Here is a 24,866-nt window from a genome sequence, read left to right on the forward strand (position 1 = left end):
TTCCTTTAATGGTTACTAGATTGAAAAAAGGCTGAGTAATATGTTGCAGCTTTAGTTATGAAATATTATATTTAGGGTTAAATATACAAAACCCCCTGTAATATAGGCGAAATTCGCTTTCTTCCTGTAAAAAAATTTTTTTCGAACACCCCCTTAAAATATAAAAGTACTATGTCTTTTGCCCCCCTAAGTGTAAAGTTTATCCCCCTGTAATATTTTTTTTTTTTAATTTTCCCCCAGATTTGGTGTTTAAATTACACGCTTAGGGGGTAATCCAAACAAAAAAAATATTACAGGGAGGAAACGAAAAAAAATATATTACCAGGGGTAAAGCGAATTTCGTCTATATTACAGGGGTGAAAAGTAGTATTAACCCTTATATTTATCTATGGCATTTTATTCAATGGTTTTGAGTAACTCAATGAACAGTTTATAAGATTTAAAACATGGTTATGTGGTTCAAAACAAATAAGGGGGAAAATAGATAAATGGTGAGTGTTTTCTTGTTTGTCTTGTTGAACATGACACTTTTACATCCAACCTTGGCATTGTTTTGTTCAATAAATATTCTCACATATTACTATGACATATTTAATTGAATATTGTGAAATTTTGTAATACCTAAAATCTATGTAAGGGGTTTAATAAACTGGATTGAGTCTAGGATATGTATTAGACTACCATAATATTGTGAACTAAAAGTTTGAATTATGATTAAGAGAAACATCATATTTAATGTAATTATGTCTAGAAATAAATTATTCATTTATTCTATATCGTGTTAGGACAACTCTGTTGTAGTTGTTCAGAGACGTCTGATTATCAGATTATAGAGATGTACATTCGAACTCACATTGCACTTAATCAGCTAAATTGAGTCTAGCATAGAGATTAAACAACCATAATAATGTAATTGAAGTTTGAATTAAAACTAAAAAAAATTCATATTAAATTGAGTGTTTCTTTTAAATTTGTATATTTGTTATGATAATGATTTATGTTTGAATTAAAACATTATAATGTTTGACACTTCTCGAAACAAATTATTCTCTCCATCTTAAATTGAGTGTTTCTTTTAAATTTGTATATATTTGTTATGATAATGATTAGTTGTTTTGATTTTAATAAATAAAATAAATTTTATTTGTAATTGTTAATTAAATAATTAGATGAATTAAAATGCAATAAATATGAACATGTTAATAGAAAAGATTAATAAATATTACAAAAATATCTTTAAAAGAACAACTGATTTGAAAGTTGAAACAAGGATAAATAACAAAAGAGACCAAAAGAAAGTAATTTTAGTGGAAAAAGTTTATGGAAAACTCAAAAAAAAAAAAAAAAAGTTTTTGCGGAAATTGCCTTGAAGATCAAAAATAAAAAGAAAATCTTTATTGCACTTATATTTATAATACTTGTTTTTGGATTGAAACTCATGGCTTTCTTTCATGTGATTTGTTTCTTAAAAAAGTTCTAGGTTAAATCTATGGAATTAGATTTTAGTTTTTTCCCCTTTATTTCAATACTACATTCATGTGTATATATAACATTTCTTGACAAATTTTTGTATATTTTTACAAGATTCTCTTTAAATTTTTAACTCAGTGAATCATTTTTTACCCATATATTTCTATTTATTTTACACATTTTTTATAATCAACAGTAAATACTATACAACAACAACCAAGTCTTATTTTTTAAATGAGGACAATTACATGAATCAATTTATACTATCAAAGATTATGTTTGTATCCAAATCAATAACCTCGTCAAATTTTTAACTCCATTAATTTTTTTTTTCAAATGTATTTCTATTTATTTTACATATTTTTTATAATCAGTTGTAAATATTATACAACAACAACCAAGTCATATTTTTTAAATGGGGCCGGTTACATGAATCAACTTGTGCCATTAGAGATCATATTTATATCTAAACCAATAATCTCGAGATCTTTCTTAATAATTTATCTTATGGTTTTTCAAAGTCTTTCTTTCTCTTTAATTGTTTGATTTCTCTCCATTTTATCTACTCTGATTATCACAGAATCTAGGGGTTTTCCATCTACATGCTCAAACCATCTAAATATATTTTTCACCATCTTCTATACTATAGGTGTTATCTTAAAACTTTTTTTTTAATATTTTCATTTTTAATTCTATCATGTATAGTCTTATCACACATCCAATGCAACATTCTTATCCATCTTACACTTATTTTATTCTCGTGATAATTCTTAACCCTTCTGTTTCATACAACATTGCAGGACTTACTGCAGTCAGATAAAAATTTTTTCTTCAACTTGAGTGGTACATTTTCACCTCTCTTTAATAACAAATTTGTAATAACTACCAATCATTAATAAAATTTAATAACTTTTCTTTTAATTTCCATAACTTTTTCAAAAGACTCCTATATTTAAAAATGGGGTAATATACTTGTACCTTATAAGAAAAACTACATAAAATTATGTACTATAATTATTACTGAATCAACTACTTTATATTTGATGTGTTAGCCCATAAGTAAGTAAGTAATTATGTTAACATTAAAAATATAAAGTTTTAATTTCTCAAAATCATTTTCTACCACTTTAACTAATAAAAAAATTAAAAATAAAAAGGAAAATAGCACCAACACCCTTTTTAATATTAAAATATACACTAATTTTCTTTAATGATTAGTATTATTAAAAATAATAATCATAATCTCTTAAAGTTTTTTAAATTCGTAGTTTGAAAACTTAGAGAGTAAGGCGTAGTAGTAGTCAATGCATAGGAGAAGGGGTCTTTCTCTAACAATTTCCTATGGAACTTTTAATAAGTTGAAACCTTTGCATACGGTTGATGACTTTTTTTCAACTTATTGTATATAAATACTAGTAAGAATATGTTTTTTATTTGGTGGAAAATCTTAAACAAGACTTTAGTCAAAAGAATATTAATTCATAGTGTTGGTTAAGTGTATCAATTATCAAACACGCTATTTGGTCTTGTTTGTTATGCTTAAAATCTTAATCATGGACTTCAAAACTTTAAAATTTTAAAATTGGCATGGTGCCATTTGGTTTGTACTAATACACGTTCTTTACTTTATTGTCTAAGACCAAAATTATAAATTAATGCAAGCTTTCACTTTCATGTTTATATTTGAGAAAAATTATGGTCACTAGGTCAATGGCCATTTCTCAATTTTCTTCTTCGGACATGAAAATCACAATACTTTTACTTTTAGACATTTTAAAGTCATGGCGATTTAAATACGTAATGTACTATTACAATCACATAGACTATATCATGTCATTTTTTATACATAAATATTTTAAGGATGTACCGTTCAAATATCATGATTCAACCATTCTAAATTATCATTCAATAATTTTGGTCAAGTTCAAACCACAATTGAATCTTAATCTTGTCACTTGCATCTATTTGTTTCCACTCATCTTTTCTTGCTTAGGTAATATAACAAACTCACAAATATAGTTCTTCAACAATATTGAATTCTATCTGCTTTCGAATGCATCACTGGAGGCTTCGAGTTTTGAAATCCTTTGTCACAATGAAAACATAACACCTAAGGCTTGTATAACTGTTCTTTTGAGTTGATATTGTGTCCCTCCTATCACGAGTTAAGTGATACTCAGATGTTTGTGAGCTTCATCTCAAATTGATTTTTTTCCAACAAAATTTCTAAAACCTTCATCTCCAAGTCTTTGCGCTTCCTCCGCTAACAGGACTCACAAAAAGTAATACATTTGTGAGTGATGAACTTTGATCCTCTATATTTCACTTATCACAAAAATGTTGACGAGGTGAAAAAGCCACATAGATTTTGGCGGTGTACAATATTTTTGTCTCTCCTACTGGAAAATGTGGAGTAAAATAAGTGAGTTGGAAGTGTTGAGAAACAAGGGTAGTCCAACATTGATTAGAAAAATGGAGATTGATCACTTTATAAGTGAGAGAAACCACACACCTATTACCTTAAAGTTTTTGGTGAGTATGCGGTGTGTTTCTCACAAGGTGTGTTGCTCATAAAAGAAAGACCCTAATGTAAAAATGCTCTCTCATGTTGACCTCTCGAATTGATGTTCCAACAAAAAGTGATCTCGAACCAATTATTAGTTAAGATTTCCAACGAGTACAAATCTCCTAATTCAAGAAGTTGCTCTTTTAGTTTTACATAGGAGCAGTACAACAATATCATAGAGCTACTTTAATAGCCAAGATCCACTCCCAACATCATTATCAATTATGTCATCAGCTCTACCATTTCTTTGAACTCCCACTCATCCATTAGCAATGGTAAGCATTCCACCCTTCGGATTCTTGATATAGGAACAACTAACCATCACTACTACAAAACGCGCAAATAACAACGGTCAAGCCACCATGGTTTTTCCAAACACCGTGGTGACATCTTTAAACTTAGACACTAATTTTTTTTAATTAAAAATTGTAAGGATATAATAATGGTTGTTGAAATTCAAATTACAAACTTAAGTTAGACTCAAATTATTAACACCTAAATATTTTTTTCAAACACTAAATATTAACACCTTCTAATCGAAATTCAAATTATGGTTCATTTCCAACAAAACATGAAGGCGTTTATATTTAAATGTTCCATTTATTTCTAAATGAAATATGAACTTAAGTTAAACTCGTACAATAAGAGAATTGTTTGTCTCAACATAAGTGATAGAAAATCACTCTATGAAAATTCGAAAATATCTTTTAGAATTCGGAAATGTATTTTCGAATGCACCCTGATCACACAAAAATTCTAACCGAGCCTTTTCGAATTTGTGAAGTGGGAATTTGAAATATGTCGCCTTAGCATGTCAGTGACAATTCTGGAGATCCATTTTTAGAATTATCAAGAGGCAAATTTAATAAAACAACACCATGCAATTTCTTATTCTTCATACTTAAACTTCCATTATCTCACAAAACCCTTAAGAAAATCTTCCATTCGCAATCAGCTTTTGCACTCCAAAACATCATTCTTGTGATTCATCACATCAAAAAGAGCGAAAAAAGTTAAAATTTAAGATAAAGTTCATGTATTCTATTCCTCATTACTCACATTAATCTGACAAGATACGGTCAAAATCAAACTAATTGTATTATGTGTATTGGGTGGCTTTCAAAAACACGGCACTTTGTTCAAGTTTATTTAAAACTGGGATGCCTTATACCATTAACATCACCGGAGTGGATAACTCATTCAATAAGAGAAACTGATACTTGACCAGATTTTTTTTGGAAGGGATGCAAGAATTCACCAAGTTTAGTGAGATTGAAAGAGAATCAAATAAACCAAAGTCAAAGGCGGAATTACCCATAAATATAGATTTAGTTGGTGACACAAGTTTTGATTCATTTTAGTTTTTATTCAACGATACATTTTCATAGATTTCAATCTCCATTTCAATTTCTAAAATAATTCTTCATCTTCTATTCTAAAATATACTATGTTTCTTATGTTTGTGTGAACAGTGTCGGGTGCATCCGAAAATGTAATTTTTATTTCCCCCTAAATATTTTTATAAAAAAACTAGGGATTTATCTGAAAATGCACCCTAATTTCACAAATTTCCCACAACGAAGTAGGGTACACTTGGAAGTACTTCACCAGAATTTCCCTTGGAACAAAATAGAATTTCTAAGGTTCATATTGGCCTAAAACTTGTATAAGTATGGGATCTCTCATCTCATATAGGTTACAAAAACACATCACACCAGAATGAGTATATATTGGCATGTGGGATTTGTCTACTTCAATGGCGTGAATGCCTCACTTGAACTTAAGGTCACTGAGCACACCTCTATTGTAGATCTAAGATAAATACTGGAGAATCTCTTAGAATACTCAAACAATAGACAAGTTGTCAAACTTGAGTATCGTTCACCCTCGATTGACAAAAAAAGGGAAGATACAATTCAACAACTTTGAGCTGAAGACGGTTGAAGAGTTAAGGGATATGTGGAGCATATTTGAACCAAACTAGTTGGTTTGGTTCGGTTGATCAATTTACAATATTTTATTCCAAAAATTATATTCATCAGTGTATTATATACTATCGTGTTTTTCAGTGTATTTTATGCTATTATTTTTAAAATAATACATTTCATATAATTTATTTCATGCTATTTCTTCAAGCAAATTACAAGTTGCTCTTAATCCATACGAAACAATGACATGATTTTTATTGCATCATGAAATAAGTTCACTATCAAATATAAAATATGACACTTGGCATCTAAAGGTTTGAAAGGGATTTGAAAACTTAACAAATAGAACACAATAAAACACACATCAATTAACATGTTTCTTACCTCAAACGCACATAAAAAACAAGACTAGAAGGAATTTTGTTGAAGAAGAAAAAATTAAAAAGGTAAAAAAAAATTAACGAAGAGAACTTGAACACAAGGAAGACGACCATAACATATCAGAATAACGGTCGAGAGAGTTATAGTTATGGCGGACAAAGAGGGCAGCAGTTTAGTGAAAGCGAGTTTTTGTGACTTATAGTTTCCATTTTCTATGTTTTGGAGTTTTGTCTAGATGCGTGTTTTGCTGAAAGGAATGAAGTGTAAACAAATATGGGGAATGGTTGGACCGATACAAAATTTAGGCTTAATGATGAGTGGAATAAAATATTTAGAGCGTAATTATATTCATTGGTTAGGTTCATCGGTTTAACCGTTCTTAAAAATTAAAACCGAGAACCAAACCAAACTACATTGATTTTCATTGGTTCGGTTTAGTTTTAAAACCGTACCAAAAAATCGATTTTATTTCAGTTTAGTTTGATTTAGATTGTTAATTTAGTTGGTTTTTTCTGATCCGGTCACAACCTTACATAAATACATATCCGTAAGTTACACGAATATGCATTTATTGATTAAATTTACTCATAGATTTGAGGCATAACTCAATATTAGAGTTTGACCTAACTCATCCTTACAAAACAGGTTGGTAAGGTGAGGAGTGTCCCTCTATATATATTCTTGCAATGCTCTATCGCCAACCAATGTGGGACTTTAAGATTTTTCTAATACACCCCCTCACGCCCATCACTCTTTTTGGGATTGGTGCGTGGATATTAACGGTGGGTGGCCCATGGTCCGATCGATAGGCTCTGATATCATATTAGAGTTTGACCTAACTCATCCTTACAAAACCGGTTGGTAAGGTGGGGAGTGTCCCTCTATATATATTCTTGCAATGCTCTATCGCCAGCTAATGTGGGACTTTAGGATTTTCCTAATACTAAAAAACGAAAAGATTATGTTAGGGCTGGACAACGGTCGGTTTGGGTTGGATTCGGGCCTAATTATGTCAAACCATTTGAAACCATGGATGTATTTGCTAGGCCCAATTCTGATGAATTTTTAATCTGTTTGATCGGATTTGGTTTAATCGGTTTATCGGTTAAATGGATCGGCTTGTTCGGTTAATTGATCTTTAATTTTTTCATAAAAACTTCAGATATATTTTATATTCAGCTACATTTTAATTTTTTCATAACAACAAATCATACAACAATCATATAATAAGCTCTACAAAATTTTCCACAAGTCTGCAACACACTCTGCACTTTAAGAGGATCAATTTGTTCTCCTAAAGTGATGTGCATCCTGCATCAAATAACAAATAAATTACATTTCAGACAGACTTTTCTTCGCAAAATAAAATATTTTACAAACATTAACAATAGACAATGAATTAAGAACAATATCATGATAATATTACTAAGTCATAACAGTGTTCGTAACAACACCAAACTAACAACATCAAACCAACATTAAACTAACAACATCAAACCAATATCAAACATAAAACCAACATGAAGAAAATTAAGATCCTAAAACATCTTCGTTGGTGAATTAAAAGAAGAAAATGACTTATATCAGAAAATACATACAAGCATATTTTGCTTAAATAATCTGCTATTAGTAGAAAATAAAACCCAATCAATGGTTTGGTTTCTACTTGTTAAGTTCCAAACTTTTTCAACAGCAAAAGTTTAAATTCTTTTGTGGTGCAAATTGATCCGTTTAGTTCAGGGACAAAACTTTAGATTCTTTTTTGCTGCAAAAATAGAAAAAGACTCAAAATTGAATTAATCAATTTTTAATATAATAGCAGAAAACCTACCACCAGATTTTAGATTTGGAAAAAAAGGCACTACTATGAATGAAAGATGGTTGGTTAATATTCAGACTCGAATATTACGTAGCTCTATTGAATGCTTCTAACGGCCAAAGCAAGTTGTTCCTTCATTTTTGTAGCACCATTATGCAATAGAAAAAACACAAGCTATATAATCATCTTTACAATATCAGGGTTATTGAAAGAAACACCCTAATTTTCTTGATTGAAAAATGTTAAGGTGTATTGTAGAACTTACAGGAGTACCTTGTTGCTATAAAACTAAGTCATTTGCCAACTTTCTTCAATATCGCAATGAGCATACTCATACTGTGAAAAAAATACAGAAGATTCTTACAATAAAAATCCAGCAAAACTCATTTATTGGGATAAACAAAAGTACAGTGTGAATAATTAGTACTATCATTTGATTATTAGCAACCATCATTTGATTCCAAGGTTTTATACTTCTTAAAGCTCCAATTGCAGCATTAATGTCCTGCAATATCATCCAACATCAGCTCCTTTAATATTCCATAATTAATTTTAGAAAACCTATAGAACAACAACCACAACATGAACACACACAAATTTAGTAAAAAAGAAATCAAAGAGTTATGCTTCAAATGCATGTCTATTATTTAATACCAAAACTATAAAATTTATAGAAACCCTAACGCAAATAAAAGGGTAGAAATCACAAACAATGATGCAAATTTGAAGTGTCCAGAGATAGAAATCAAGTATATTAGTGAGCGAAAACCGATTGTCAAAGAGGAGGGAACGATTTTAAGTTACGATTATCTTTCATTTCATTATGAAATCTTTCTAGGATTTGAATTTAGAGTAAGTGTGTGTGTGTGTGTGTGTGTGTGAGAGAGAGAGAGAGAGAGAGAGAAGGGGAGAGGGAGAGAGAGAGAGAGAGAGAGAGAGAGAGAGAGAGAGAGAGAGAGAGAGATATGAAAATGGTGGTGAAGGAAACAAGGTACGGCGAGTAAAGGAAAAATGGAAACATGGAAGTAGAGTAGGGCGGCGCTGATTTTCAATGGAAGACGAAAGAGAAGTGTAACATATGTTTTCTCTTAACCATAGGCGAATCCACCCTACGGCCAGCAGCATGGGCCTATGCCCGAGCTCCACGGGAAATTATAGTGATAGTACATAATGTTTTCACTCAGCATATGCAATGCAGCAACGTGATTAAGCATCAATTTTACAACTTAGTTTTAATATCAATGGACTTTTCAACCTAATTATTTCCTATAAATAAATAAATAACTACATAATTAAAATAATTAAAATAGTGAAGTTTAAAACTAATATAATGTTATATACCATAACTTGAAAACATATCAGCAACTTCATTTTCTTACAAGTAATGTAATGGTTTTAAATGTTTTTTATTTTAAATTAATAATATGTTTTAATTCGATGAGGAATTTTTTTAGATTATTCATAAATTAGTATTATTATTAAATTGGTATATAACACTGTTTTGTTTTGATTATATCGAGTGTGAGATATTTAAGTCACTTGATGATATTGATATTATTCGAATATTCATCGCAAAGAAGTCTCAGAAATGACACTTGACTCGTAATTTTATTTAGGTAAATTCTTAGGTACCCACTCGTAATTTTATTTAGGTAAATTCTTAGGTACCCATGATAAGTAATTGGGTACCGGTACTCTAAATGTAAATTAATTTAATATTTGAATTTATTTTAAAATAAAATAGTTGTAAAAAATGACGTGCATTTGATTGAATAAGGGTACCAATACTCAACTAAAATCAAGGATACCGAAGTATTTACCTTTAATTTGATCCATTATTGTAAGATTATGTTTATCTCTTTTATTTTAAACTATATTTTTGTTGACAAAATGACGAGTCTCTTTTATTTTAATTGATAATTATTTATATATTATATATCATGTAAATTTGCGGTTTTTAAATTTTTGCCCAGGCTTTATAACTTTTCTGGCTCCGCCACTGCTCTTAACCCTAGTAATAAACTAATAATAATATATACAAACAATATGATGTTTGATCGGTCGGGCCTGGGTATCGATGGTCCCAAAATTAACATCCGAAGCCGACTGGTTCAATCCGCCATAACCTCTTTATGTATTCCGAACCAAAACGTTTTTCGACTCAAACCGAACCGCTTTATCCAATCACTAACGAGTTGGCGGTTTATCTCGGACAGAAGGATTTTGTCCACCCCTAGATTATGTGTAAATAGGATATGTTCGAAGATGTATCTCTGAATTCAAAGAGTAGTTATGATTTTTCACTAAGGTGAGAAAACAATTCTTAGGGTGTATTAACCAACCCCTACAATAATACCTTTCATTAAAATATGTCCCGCATGAAATTCTAAAAACAAAAGGCTGAAACCGTGTCGCCATGCATGTAATCTAGCAGAAGATTCTGTTTCTTTTTTTTCTTCTTTTTGACAAATTTGTATATTTCTTTTGAAATGTAATAAAGGGGGTGAAAAACGAGTTGGAAAAAATGCCTCATATCAGTTGCTAGTTTACACTTGTGAAAAGGTTGGAGAAGATGTAGCCCTAAAGTCAATGCAACTAACTATGCAGGTGAAATGATTCAACAACAAATGAACAATATCTATAGAAACTATATATGAATGCTTTTCCCATTGGAGATCCTCTAATATCACTGTTTCATAATCAGAAGCAGAAGAATCACGTTTCTGAAATTCAAAAGACATCTCTGAACAGTGCCTTCATTTCCACATAGAATGTTACATTTAAAGAAGTAAATACTTTAAGCTGTAAAAAATTTATTCTCATTTGACAAAAAAAAAAAATTTCAAATTTAGAAAATATTGGAAAGTTATGAAGCTGTGAAGAATCAGACTATGAGGTGTATCTCAAATTGAAGTCTTTGATTCTAGTTCTAAAAATTTGAATCAGGCCTTGGTCAACCCTATAAAATCAGCTTAAAAGCACATCTAATGTAAGACTATGAATACACTCTCCTCATCACGTTGAAGACTGGACATCTGAAGCGTGGCCTAAGAGACCCAAGACTACTTCGCTGCAGGTCATGAAAAGATGAGAACATGTATCTTTGTTGTCAAGGTGATTAACTCAAAGCATTAATCAGAGCATTATTAACGCAGACATTCTTGATTAATCAATCTAGTTCCTGATCAACTTTGGTAAGAGCCATGAACAATTTCACCAGAAATCTCCACAAGAGCAAGCGCCATCTTTGAAATGGTGAAAACGATTTGTGTCTCTTACAAAAATTTCTCTGTCTTCCAATCTGCTTATAACTTTAATAACAGCATGACAGTCATCACAAATTCTCAGGTTTTTTATCACCTGAAGTGGTTGTCCGGGACTCGTGTTGATTAGTCCTAATATTACTGCCAATTTCTCACTGTGACCGCACAATATCTGCTCCTTGTCTTGTTCCTCCACATCTTGCAGCACAGATTTAGTCATCGGGAGGTAACCGGACTTCTTAATCTCAATGCTCAAGTTATCCGACTTCTCCAAAATCTCTTTCATCTGTGGATGCGATTTGTCGCCAGAAAGAAGCGTGTGTACCCTCCGTCCGATTTCAATCCAACTACAGCCAGGGTTTTTCCTCAAACCCTTATTCTTCATCATATCACGTATTCTATTCTCTTCATCCCACATACCCTTTGAAGCATAAATATTGGAAAGAAGAATGTAGTTCCCAGGATTGTTTGGTTCTAACACGAAAAGCTTCTCCGCCGCAATCTCACCTAAACTCAAATTATGATGAACTCTACAAGAACTTAACAAGGCTCCCCATACACAAGCATCTGGTTCAAATGGCATTTCCTTGACGATAGAATAAGCTTCTTCTAGTTTTCCTACACGACTGAGAAGTGTCACCATGCAAGCATAATGTTCCATCTGAGGTTTAACATTGTATTCTGTCGACATGCTATTAAAGTAATTCCATCCCTCTTCTGTTGAGCCATTTTGAGAGCATGCAGATAACACACATGTGAAGGTAGTTGAGTCGGGCTTATGGTCGGTCTGCAACATCATATGAAACATCCCAATTGTTTCCTTAGCTTTTCCATGCATAGCATAACCACTCATAACTGCATTCCAAGAAACCAAATTCCGAGATGGCATTAGATCAAAACAATGTCGTGATGACTGGATTCTTCCGCATTTGGCATACATATCTATCAATGCGCTACCTACATATACATCGTCGAAAATTCCCTTCCTGAGAGAAAAACAATGGATTTCCTTTCCATGCTTTAACGCCGAAATATTTCCACAAGCGGGGATCAAGCTTGGGATAGTAACAGCATTAGGCTCCACACCATCAGCCTGCATATCTCTAAAAAGCTCCAAAGCTTCCATGTCTTTCCCATTCTGGGCGCAGCTAGCAATTATCGATGTCCATGTCACAACATTCAACTCCATTTCTCGAGCTTTAAACTTCTTAAACACCTCCAATGCAGTATCAACCAAACCATTGCGCGACAACCCAGTAAGAAAAGCATTCAAAGAACCTACTTCCGTTTGATCAATTTCATCAAACACCAGAGACATCTCGGACGCGCATCCACATCTTCCATACATGTCAAGTAGCGCACTCAGCACATAATTGTCCGATTCCAAACCCTGCTTGATTGCATACCCATGAACCTGTTCACCCATCAAAACATCCTCCAAGTTCCCAATACCAGGTAAAACACAAGAAACAGTAGACCCATCAGGCAAAAACCCTTCCGATATCATCTCACGAAACAACATCACCGCCTCAACATACGACCCAGCATTTCCAAACCCAGCAATCATACCATTCCACGACACCAAATTCGGCTCCACGCCCTTCTTTCTCATCTCAGAAAAAAGCTCCTTCGCTCTATCAACAAGCCCTAGTCTCGAGTAACCTGCAATCATAGCACTCCAACCAATCACATCTCTCTCAGACATACTATCAAACAGTTTCTGTGCATCTTCAATTCTATTACATTTCAAATACATATGAACCAAAGAAGACACCAAAATAGAATCAGAACCAAACCCAGAAACAGCAGCAAACCCATGAACCTGTCTACCAGGTTTCACCACTTTCAATATAGCACAAGCCTTGATAGCACTGGGAAGAAGATAACTATCCGGAACAAGACCACGAGAACCCATATGAGAAAACGCACCAAGAACATGATGGAAGTAATGGGACCTAGCAAAAGAATGGATGATAGAAGAGAAAGAGAAGATTGTGGGTTGAGGGAGAGAGGAGAGGATAATGTTGAGCTGTGGGAAGGGGAGGTAGTGAGAATAGAGAGTGAGGAGACTTGTGGTGAGTTGGGTGTTGGAAAAGAGATCGAATTTGAGGAAATGTGCGTGAGCTTGTCGAGCATGGAATAGAGTGGAAGTTGATGAATTGAGACATTGGGAAATGGATTGGAACATTGGAACAGAGAAAGGTTTTTGATTTGAACGATGATGAATGTTAATGTTGTTGTTAGAATGTGCTGTGGTTGTGGTGTTATCTGTGATGGGGATTTTGGTTTGGAATTGGAAACGTAGTCGTAGGTTTGTTTGTGATGTACTTGTGTTCCAGTTCACGTAGTTGTAGATTGATTGAATCTTTGAGAATCGTTGCCGCTGATAAGTGTTCGTTTGTACCGGAAAACTAGTGATCGCTTCTTTTAGATTTGAAATTTGTATTTTGATTTATTTGAAAATTGTAAATAGGGTTTGCTACTTTGCTCTTCGGAAGATATAATTAAGTTTAATTTTTTTTGACTAAAAAGATATTCATTCATTCAAATTAATAAATACATCGATCATTACAAATTCAAGATCGCTAAAAACGGAAAAAGGTGAATCTGCAAACAATCTTGCAACACCTAGGTTAATAGCATACAACGGCAAACTGAAAGTGCCTACAAATATGACAAAATAAAAGTCACCAGAATATTCATACTTCTGGATCTGCAACATTGACGCCCAAGTCTTCCTCAAATCTGCAATGATTTGAAGTAAATGTGTCAATCTGAACCAACAAACACCGAAATAAGACGGGAAAACCAACAAACACCGTACTAAGACGGGAAAACCAACAAACACCGCACAAGACGACGAAAACTTAAAAACACACAAAAGAAGAAGCAAATTTATATGGATAACCACTTATTTAAATAAAAAGAGAAAGAAAACGATGTTGAGGGAGGGGTGATTTCTAGCCAAAAATGGCCAAAAACCACTCCTACGTTGGAATAATGAAAAGAGAGAAAAGTTTAGAGAAGTTTAATTTAAAAGTATTATATTGATCTTAATATTATATTGATCCTTAATGGATGACATTAGTCTTTTCTATTAATAAACAACATATTTAACTTTCCATTTAATTAGATTAAAAAGACTAAGGGTCTGTTTGGTAAAAATAGCGGTTGACAGATAAGCTAGCTGATAGCTTATAGCTTATGACAGATGGCTGATAACTGATGACTTATAGCTTATAGCTTATGACTGATGGCTGATAACTGATGACTTATAGCTTATAGCAGATGGTTGAGACTGATAGCTTATAAGATAATTGAAGTGTTTGGTAAAATTAGCGGTTCAATTAACTTATAAATGTAAAATAACATAAAAGATATTTAATATATAATTATTTTATTTTAAATTAAAATAAATTATAAAGGTTAAAAATGGATATTAATTAAAATTATAAGGATAAAAAAGGAAGAAAAAATAATAAGCTATAAGACATAAGCCTTTGACTCTATCAGACGTTATTTCAAATAGCGTTTTACCTTATGTCTTATAGCTTATCATTTTTTCTTCCTTTTTTATCCTTATTATTTTAATTAAAATCCATTTTTAACCCTTATAATTTATTTTAATTTAAAATAAAATAAATATATATTAAATATCTTTTATGTCATTTTACATTTATAAGTTAATTGAACCGCTAATTTTACCAAACACTTCAATTAGCTTATAAGCTATCAGTCTCAACCATCCGCTATAAGCTATAAGTCATCAGTCATCAGCCATCAGTCATAAGCTATAAGCTATCAGCTAGCTTATCAGTCAACCGCTATTTTTACCAAACAGACCCTAACATGATATATTTTGAGGAGTAAATTGATCAATATGATATTTTTTAAGTTAAGAAAATGAACTTCGAAGTTAACATAAAGGACCAAATAAATTATTAAGTCATATATTTAATGGTCTAATAACATATATAATTGATAATAAGCATATATGTCCATTAATTATTCGTGGAAGCCCACGGGCCATCTAATTAGAAGATGGAGACATCATAATGATGTCATGCAAATGACGTTGGATTGAGATATCATTTCACTAAATGTGGACTCAAAGAAAACTCTAAGACCTCGGGAACAAGCATAATTATATCATAAGCAAACACCTGATACGGGCACGAGAAGGTTCTAGACCCTCGCAAACCCTAAAATATCTCTATAAAATGGAAGATAAACGTCAAATAAAGGTAGCACATTATTTCATAAAAATACCTTTTATTTACTATTGAAACTTATTTGGATGTTCAGAGTATTTGTAGGAACCTTCTCTCCTTAAGGCATTAGACATCATTTAAAGTTGACTATATTTTCTTGGAAACAACTCAATCTTGATTAACTTCACACCCTCATGAACTACTCATTTTGAGAAGGACCAAACGAATACTCTATAGATTGATATTAGGGTTTAGTCATTGAATTTGAGGAACAACATTTTCGAAGTTCTGAACGCCTGGACGCTTGATTTGTACTTCATATTTTAAACACATATGGCCAAGCTGAAGTACCTCAGAACTCAATTTAGAGAGTCTATAATCATCTCGGAGGCAAGTCTTCTGGCGAACCATTTTCAACTCCATGTTCTCTGAAACCAACAAGCAATTTTTCCTTCATTCTCTTCAAACCTAACATACCTGAAGTGTTTTCATAGAAGCTTATTTTCACATTTGAGGGAAGAAATCCTATTTTTTTGTTCAACATTTAGGCCTCCTCTTTTCTTTTGTTTAGTATTAATAGACGCAAAAACTGCATCATTATTCTTCTCTTCACATAGAAATTGGATTTGATCCTTGAGATACCTTATTGTCGCTTGATGATTCTTTACGGTTTTTTCTAAACATTCACGGGAGTAACGGAGCTACGCAACCCGCTATAATAATTTTTTAGCTTCTTTCAGCGTAATTTGAACCCACAGAAACGTTATGGTATATTTAAGATCCTATAGCTTCGCTTACTATAATTAATCGTTAAGTCACGCCTCCCTTGCCGATTAAATAGCATCAGACATGAGAGAATGAAAAGCTAAAGCCATTAACTTCGCCATATATGAATGCACTCAACAAGCATGGGGGAAATGGAGTCGCAAAGAAAGAAAGGAATCAAGAATCATATTCATCATCATAGATAATAGCTTCTAGAAAGACCTTGGAGGAAAACATCATCTCTGACTTAGTTCTTTTAGAAGGCGGGGAACTTCTTATATCCTTGGTAATGTCTGACATTTTCCCCTTTTTTTCAAGAATCAAATAATGAATTGGAGAGTGGGTGTACATGTAAGGTTAGAACATCAACACTTATGTCAGTGGGGGTCAGAGAGATGTAACTCTCAAGAAAAGAATGAATTGTACCTTAGTGTGGTATGAAGGCTTGCTTTTATATGGACGGTGGTTATACCCGTCTTTGGTGAATGTGGCGTCAAATGAATAAGATTATCATATTAACTTCAACGACTGAGATAAAGATGGTGATTGGATTCAGTGTGAGGCTCATTGAAAAATGTAGAAGGCTGTCAGATTGACTCCAATGATTGGTTGACAAAAGAAAAGGAATAAATAGATATCATATGTGAATGTGAGTGGTCATAAGAAATAATGTCACACTAGTGTAAAGTGACAAGAATGCCATTATACCAATTTGTTATCACATTACCCATATCTAGTATGGTCATCCATTTATCTTATAGTTGATGATAAATTGTAACTTCATGTTTTTATTCTTACTTTCCCAATATTTGCACAAGCCGCATATTATTGTCTAACACCTACTTTAATTTTCAATGAGGCGACTCAACCTTAAAATGAAAAATAGAATCATATAAATGGAATTTCAAAGAAATACAAAATGTAAATATTGATAATCATACCTATTAGTTGTGGTGTTGCTTGGCTGCAACATTTTATTTATCCATGCTCCAACAAATCTATGCTTATAAGGAGTCAATTGTGTGGCTTTCACATAATCAATAAATTGACTACAATCAACACATGTTTGCTCAAGTTGATGCAATCGTTGTTGCTACTTAAACTCGTCATTGGCCCATACAAGTTAAATTCATAGTGTGTTTATGGCCTCTTGCATATCATTCATAATATATTGCTTACCTTTTGAACCAACATTTTTGTTTATGTGAAATTGAAAAGTAAATTAATTGTCCTTTGAAATACAACTTCAAATGATTTCATCAAATTAAGATCTCTATCGGTCAAAAATCTTGTGGACATAACCCTTCCTTAATCAATTGTTTCATATTATCCAATATCCAAAAAAAAACATTATTTGTTTTCTTAGGTTCCATATAGGAAAATACAATAGAAAATATCAACTCAGTTAACGTCATATCAACAATTTTAAATAGAGGTTCTATATATTTGTTAGTATAGTATATGTTGTCCATAATCAACACAATAGGAAAAATACTCAACAACTTGACTGAATATAGGAGGGCCTAAAAATATCTCTTAGAACATCTGAGTCATCTCTTCTTATCCTCCAATAAACATAATTTGCATCCTCAATCAGCTTAAATAAATGGTGTATTCATTTCTTTGACTTCTGACCTCTTTTTGTTAAATATTCTTTTGTTTATATATTTGCATGATCCAAGTGACATTCGTGGAATCTCGCTCTTGCAACGACAAAATTATGTGTTTGGGTGGAACATGACGCTTTGTCAAATCAATAGAAATTTTCCTCTAATCTACACATATACGCCCCACAAATGCATGTCCATTAAATCTATCAAGTAAACAATAATAATGAAGTCATATTTTACATCAATCTTCCACACTAAACCATATTTAGGCATTTTTGACCTGATATTGAATGCACAATAACATTTTTAGTAGCACTTTGTGATGCATTAACCGCTTACACGTACTTGCCACATCTATCACAACTCAACATTAATTTGTTGGTTCTCCCTTTCTTTCTTGGGGTTGTATTTAAATGTTTAATGAAGACAATCACTTTATATTTGATTCCAACCTCCTTATCTCACCTTATTACCCCTTCTCATGTATCAAAAATGAACGTTTTGGTCCTTCTAAATATCTCAAACTTCGTTTTTAGTCCCTCTAAATTTTTCCTTCAAAGAATGATCCTCCTAAAATTTTAAATTTTAACTTTTGGTCCCTCATGAAAAAATCGTAGCTAAAATGGTCTCTAATTCCCTCGCTAAAATAAAAAAACCGCTAAAACCGTCCCTAAAGTGTAAAAACTGTCGCTAAATTACAGGAGAGACCAAAAGTTAAATTTTAAAATTTTAGATGGACCATTCATTGAAGGAAAATTTTAGAGGGACTAAAACAAAGTTTGAGATATTTAGAGGGACCAAAAAGTTTATTAACCCATTTCTATATAGTTAAGAATAAACAATGGTATCTACATATGTCTGATCTTTATCGCATAGTAGAGGAATCTCTATTTCTATAAAAAAAATGAAAGAAAAAAAGTAACATACCAAAACACTTAAATGTAAATTATCAAGTGAACAACATTGACATACCAGATAAGCTATATGGATCTTTTTCGGTGAACACTTCACTTACCTGATAACTAAAATGCAAGTTATCTAGTGAATGCTTAACATAATGGATAACTAAAATGCAAGTTATTTGATTAAACTTACATATTAGATAGCTTAAATGCAAGTTATTTGGTGAGCAATATGAAAAAAAGATTGGTGAGGTTAACTCGTACCCAAACATTATGAGTGAAGTTATCCAGTAAATTTTAAGTATCAAATTATTATTGCATATAGTAAAGCATTTTGTAGGGGTGTACTTCCCTTAAGTTTGGAAAGGTTAAACGTGAGAGTGAAATATTAAATCGAAAACAGTTATTTTGTAAAAAGATCGAAGTGGGTATTTTTCAAAACTTATAAGGGTAAAAGTATAAGTGTTGAGGCGTGGGGTATGAGGTAGACTCTCACTGCACCCTTAGTAATTGTCTCAAATCTTATGGAAATCCAAAAAGACTCATTTGAACTATCTGTAGTTTGAAATCTGGATACACCATAATACAACAGACCTTATTATGAGAAACACATCAAATAAAAGTAAAAATATGTCTAAATTACAAAATTTGGTCACACCATTTGAAAATTGAACTTCAGAAACACCCTTTAGAATCCAAACCGATATGATAAATGTATAAACATGTGCTAAGCCCTTACACTCATGATCATAGCACAATTTTCCTTATAGCCTCCCAAAATTTCTTGCATTCCTATTCAAGATTTTGGAATATTTTGACATCAAAAGGCTTAAAATCGTCTAAAATTACAAATAATGTACATCTCTATCGTTGATAATCATTGAAATAATCTAGTTTTTCTTGTATCATGAATGTCGTTGAAAAAGTTTTTGGACTCTTGAAATGATTGGCCTAGAGATTGAACTTCATATTCGTTGAATGGTGATTGAAATTATCTTTTTTATTGGTTGTAGGTATGGTGCACACTGATGCTTTCAACAAAGTTAATGCATAAAATGATGGTGATCTAGAGTATCCACAATAGGGGTTTGTTTTACGTGAACATATGCTTTAATGGGTCCATACATAAGATGCCAAATTAGGATTTACATGAATACGAGAAGATGATCTCTCAGCATCATGAGATGATTCTCCAGCTACATGTGATGATTTAGATTTATCCATGTACATCCTGGAATTTAAAGATCAAGACGAGTTGAATAGTCAGAATGGACTTCCCATCTCGGACTCCGACCGTTACAGGATCCAAAAGATTTTTCTGTTACAATATCTTTCATAATTTAGGGAGACATTACGGTTTTGATGTTGTGAATCTATTCAATGGTCATTAGACCAATTAAAAGCGGATGAATAACATAAAAAGGAAAGGAGGAGATCAATGAAAGGGGATACTTTTTAGCCGCATAGGAAAAACTTGGACCACCCACGATGGTGGCCATTCATCCCTCCCAAAACAATTATTCTCTATGTTTTCCCTAAACATTTGCGGTTCCTTTTGGCTAGCATCAGGGGAACTACCCAATTGATGTTTTTCATAAGAACACTAGGAACCCACCGTGGAGCTCCAGTAAAACTTTCCCGGGCCAGACGCCTGTATCTAAACAATAATCTTTCCCTAAACCCGTGTATCAATCATTATGATTGCCTTCTCCCATGGTTTTCCACATGAAATTCGTATTCGATCTAACGAAGAACATGTATCCACTGCATTAGAAAAATTTAATTCTTTTCAGCATTACAAGAACAACAACAACGCCAGAGGAGGAATAACCCAGGGAGACTTCTTCGATTTGTACCCAGGTCACATGTGAGTGAAAAGAAGGATACCCTGACGTCTCCACACTCAAACCGAACACAAATCTTCGATAAAATCACACTTAAACCACCAAAAAGATCAAAGGCAGTTAATGAAATGATGGTCGAATCGGTCTAACACACCTAAGAAGAGGGTATGATCAACCTATCAAAGTCGGCTTTGAATGTGATAGTGTTACTCGTTGTATGTGGTTGAAGCAGTCTGGTCCGTTCTAGATTGATGTATTACTGATGCGGCAACATCGTTCTTTCTAGATATGCGTTACCAGGGTGGCGAGATTGTGCCTTTCGATTAAAACAGTGTAACGTATAACACCATATAACACAAACAACCAAAACTCGTAATTCAAGTTAACACAACCACAAAGAGTTACGAAACCTACGTCTTTGTCTGTGAATATCATCTCAAAGTGCTCCTTGTTGTTGGAAACAACCGTTCACTTATGGTGCACCCTGACCGCACCTTCCATAGCTCCTTATTGTCGTTGATGTCGCAGATTCTCTCCAAAGGTCTGGCCATATCCAAAAAACAAAAGATGTTTCCGCAGGAGTGCAATAAAGATACAGAGAGGAAATAGTGTCTGGGGTGAGTGTTAGGTTTTTTTATAAGGTTTAGGCATGCGAGGTTGTAGAATGAAACCGATATGGGAGGAATGAGACATAAAAAAGAATTGATCGTGGATGATGAGTGTGGGAATATCTGTGAAGGAGAAATAGTAACCACCTTGCTTATATGTAGAGAGAGTTGGTTTGACTGAGTTTTAAGAGAAATTTTATTTATTAAAAAACATAATTAATAACATTGAAACAAAGGAAATATTGATACTTAATGATAAACATAACCATGTTGACGATTAGTGATAAAAAAGGACAATTAAGGTTTTTAAACAACACCAATTTTTCTTAGAGGAATTACATAAATCTATATTTATAAACATATCCAATAAGAAAAGAGGAAAATTTAAATTTATTTAAATTTAAATTTTTTTAATTGGATTTACTGGATGGTTGTGATAATGAAGGGGATAGACAATTTTATATCTATTTTTTAATTAATTAAAATTTTGTGATTAATTATATGTAAAACTACTTCTTATGGTTGGTTATGTGTACCTAAAATTTTTCCATTTTCTCATGGTAGGTTGTTTCAATGAATTGATATAATAAAATAAAAAATCACATGTAAAGTAGAATGTGTAAACTAGTATGTCCACATCACTTAAAATATTCTCGCATGTTTTAAAAAAATACACATCATCACAAATTTTATCAAAAAAAGAAAAAGAAGATAAAAAATGTTTAAAAAATAAATAAAGGGACTCATTTTATAAATTAACTATAATATGGACCGAATTATAATTTAGCCTTTAACTAGTGGGATACCCGTGCATTCGCACGGGTACTGCTGTGGATCGCGGAATTGTTACCGGTTTGAGATGAGAATTCAAATAAATTAAAAAAAATCAAAATATTATTAAGAAAAATTAAAAATAGACTGAAAAATAATTGTATAAGTTATCAAAAACAACTATTGTTAAGATCAACTTTTAAACACATATTTTGTAAAAAACAATTGTGAAAAATAGAAAATAAAATATTTTTTTAAGTTGATAGAGTTGTAATAATAAAAGGGTTTATAAAATTTAAAAAAGAAAAAAATAAAAATACAAAATTAATTAGTTGAAAATCAGCAGAAAATGGTGTGTTACTCGTGCGTTCGCACGGGTACTGGTGCGTTACCCGTGCGTTTGGTATGGTACGGACATTTATTTTTAAAATATAATAAAAATAAAATGATAGAAAGACAATTAATTAACCAAAAGTATTTATTATTTTTTAAAAAGATAATTAACCAATGCTTATAATTTTCCGTATATAAAAATATTTGAATCAACAATATATATTTTTTCGTATACATAGATATTAATTTTGTTTTGGCATTATTTATAAAAATATTTGAATCAATAGTCAATTTGTTTCCGTTATGTGTTCAATATTTTGATTAATAACTTCATTTTCTCTATGTTATATAATTTCACAGTTTTATTTTTAAAATGTAATAAAAATGAAATGATAGAAAAACAAACTAAACATTTTTTTTTAAAAGAGATAATAAATCAATGCCTATAACTTTTTGTTTGTATATCAAAATATTTGAATCAACGTGATAAATGACCATTGGAGAGTCATCAAAACAATATAAATTATGTTAAAATTATCTTACTAAGCATTAGAAAAGAAGCCGTCGGTTATTTATCAAAACTAAGTGGCTATTAAGTAGGTAAAACTGACAAGTTAAAACTGACAAGTTGTGTATATTGTAGGCTAGTATGAATAAAAATAATAGATAAGAGGTTGTAACACTATCAAAATCGTTGTCATAAATCATAATTGAGGTTTTGTTGGACAAATTGAAAGAAGTCTACAAAAAAGTAGTACTGTTTTTGCTCATAAAATGCATAGGGACTACAATATCTTATTGCGAAAAGACAAGTTTTTAAATCAATATTTTCTCATTACCATATTTATATCATTGTTATTGAGTAGTCATTTTGAAAGACAAGTTTGAACCAGTTAGCAAATTGCATCAGATAACTAAACTATGTTAAATTGCATATTTGGTTATTTTCTCTTTTTTAAAATTTATAAATAGAACATCTATTATGATGTTGTTCATTAGGTTAATATTTTATGATAAAACTTTTTGGATTTACTGGTTATTTATTGTTGAGGTGTTAAAGGAAAGCAACATAAACTGTAAAACACGGTCCAACTGAAACAAAATTATATGAGCTGCATCATTTAACATAGAAGTCTTAAAATATAATTTCTCAATATCAAAAATTACAATTGTTCATAGGTAGGAATAATAATTTTAATTTTTTTAAAGTATACAGGGTGCTAAATTTATCTATAATCCATTTCCAACATGAAGCAATACAACATTTATTTTGTGGTTACCTGAAGCTTTGTGAAAAGTGCAGCATGTTGCATATTGCACATTGGGTACATATGTAGATCCGGACGATATCAACTGTCAAATATTTTTCACTTGAGATGTTTAGCAAACAGTCTAGCAACTCTTGACGTGCCTCCTCTGCATCATTTACGCATCATCTAGTTTGTATCTCACAGTCCAACCACGTGAAACTTTAGGAAATATTTTCACAAAATTTGTCAGCACAACAAAAATAGGCACATGAATATCTAGTGTTTAAAATGTATAAGAAGGTAAATAAAACAAATTGACTAATTACATATTTTAGTGTATTCTAGAGGAGCATTTAATTTCCACAATAACATATAACTCTAAGTCCACAAAACATATGAAGGAAAAAAGTAGCCAATAGTCAATACCTTGTAATTCATAAAGGTTTCAATTAGCTCCACAGTTTGATAGGAACCAAGCAAAGTAGATTGGTACCTAGATTCAGAGAATTATCCCAAGTGTTAGATAAATGATTACAAATAACACATTAAAGTTTAAACTAAATCCAACCGTGTGTTTACCAAACTACTGAAGTTAGAAACACTGTGCATGTGTAAAGTGGTACATTAATCATACATACCATTCAAAGGTATTATTGTCCACATTAACCTCCCTCAAGCACCTCATCATTTCAAGCTGATAATTTGCACCATCGGCTTCAATTTCCTCATCCTCCTTTTTCATCTGCAAATTTTAGAAATAGATATGATGGAAACATGAGGAGTCAAAGTTAGATAGTGTGAAAGCAGAGAAAAAAAAGAAAGGAGAAAAAAACAAAAATTTGATATCATACTGGAAAAGGGAAGCATTTAGTAACTTCAAGAACACTACCAACGTTAACTAACATTTGATGACAATCAAATAACAAAACCTCTTCATACCAGTAAAACATAATTCAAGAATCCCATAGTGAGAGCATCATATTTCCAACTCAGAAGCGTTACTTTCGCAGTTGTGAAGCTCACCAAAATGACAATTCACAATACAAAATATGAAACATTCATTATAATGACAAGAATAAAAGCAAATATATGGCAATGTTTAATTGTTTTTTAACTCCTTGGTCAATGCTAAAGGGTATAAAAAA

At 31.9% G+C, this 24,866-nt stretch overlaps 1 protein-coding gene across 1 annotated transcript; it reads right to left on the reverse strand.

Annotated features, from left to right (window-relative positions):
• Positions 1-10,243: 10,243 nt before the first annotated feature.
• LOC131653346 (pentatricopeptide repeat-containing protein At1g20230-like) lies at positions 10,244-13,847 on the reverse strand. The gene has a single exon (XM_058923460.1). The coding sequence runs from the start codon at positions 13,613-13,615 to the stop codon at positions 11,378-11,380; it is 2,238 nt and encodes a 745-aa protein (XP_058779443.1). The 5' UTR covers positions 13,616-13,847; the 3' UTR covers positions 10,244-11,377.
• Positions 13,848-24,866: the final 11,019 nt, after the last annotated feature.

The sequence above is a fragment of the Vicia villosa genome, linkage group LG2 (assembly GCF_029867415.1).
Source record: "Vicia villosa cultivar HV-30 ecotype Madison, WI linkage group LG2, Vvil1.0, whole genome shotgun sequence".
NCBI classification, from domain to species: Eukaryota; Viridiplantae; Streptophyta; class Magnoliopsida; order Fabales; family Fabaceae; genus Vicia; species Vicia villosa.

Excerpts from the sequence above, each read along its gene's own strand:
- LOC131653346 (XM_058923460.1), bottom strand. The coding sequence starts at position 13,615 with ATGTTCCAATCCATTTCCCAATGTCTCAATTCATCAACTTCCACTCTA.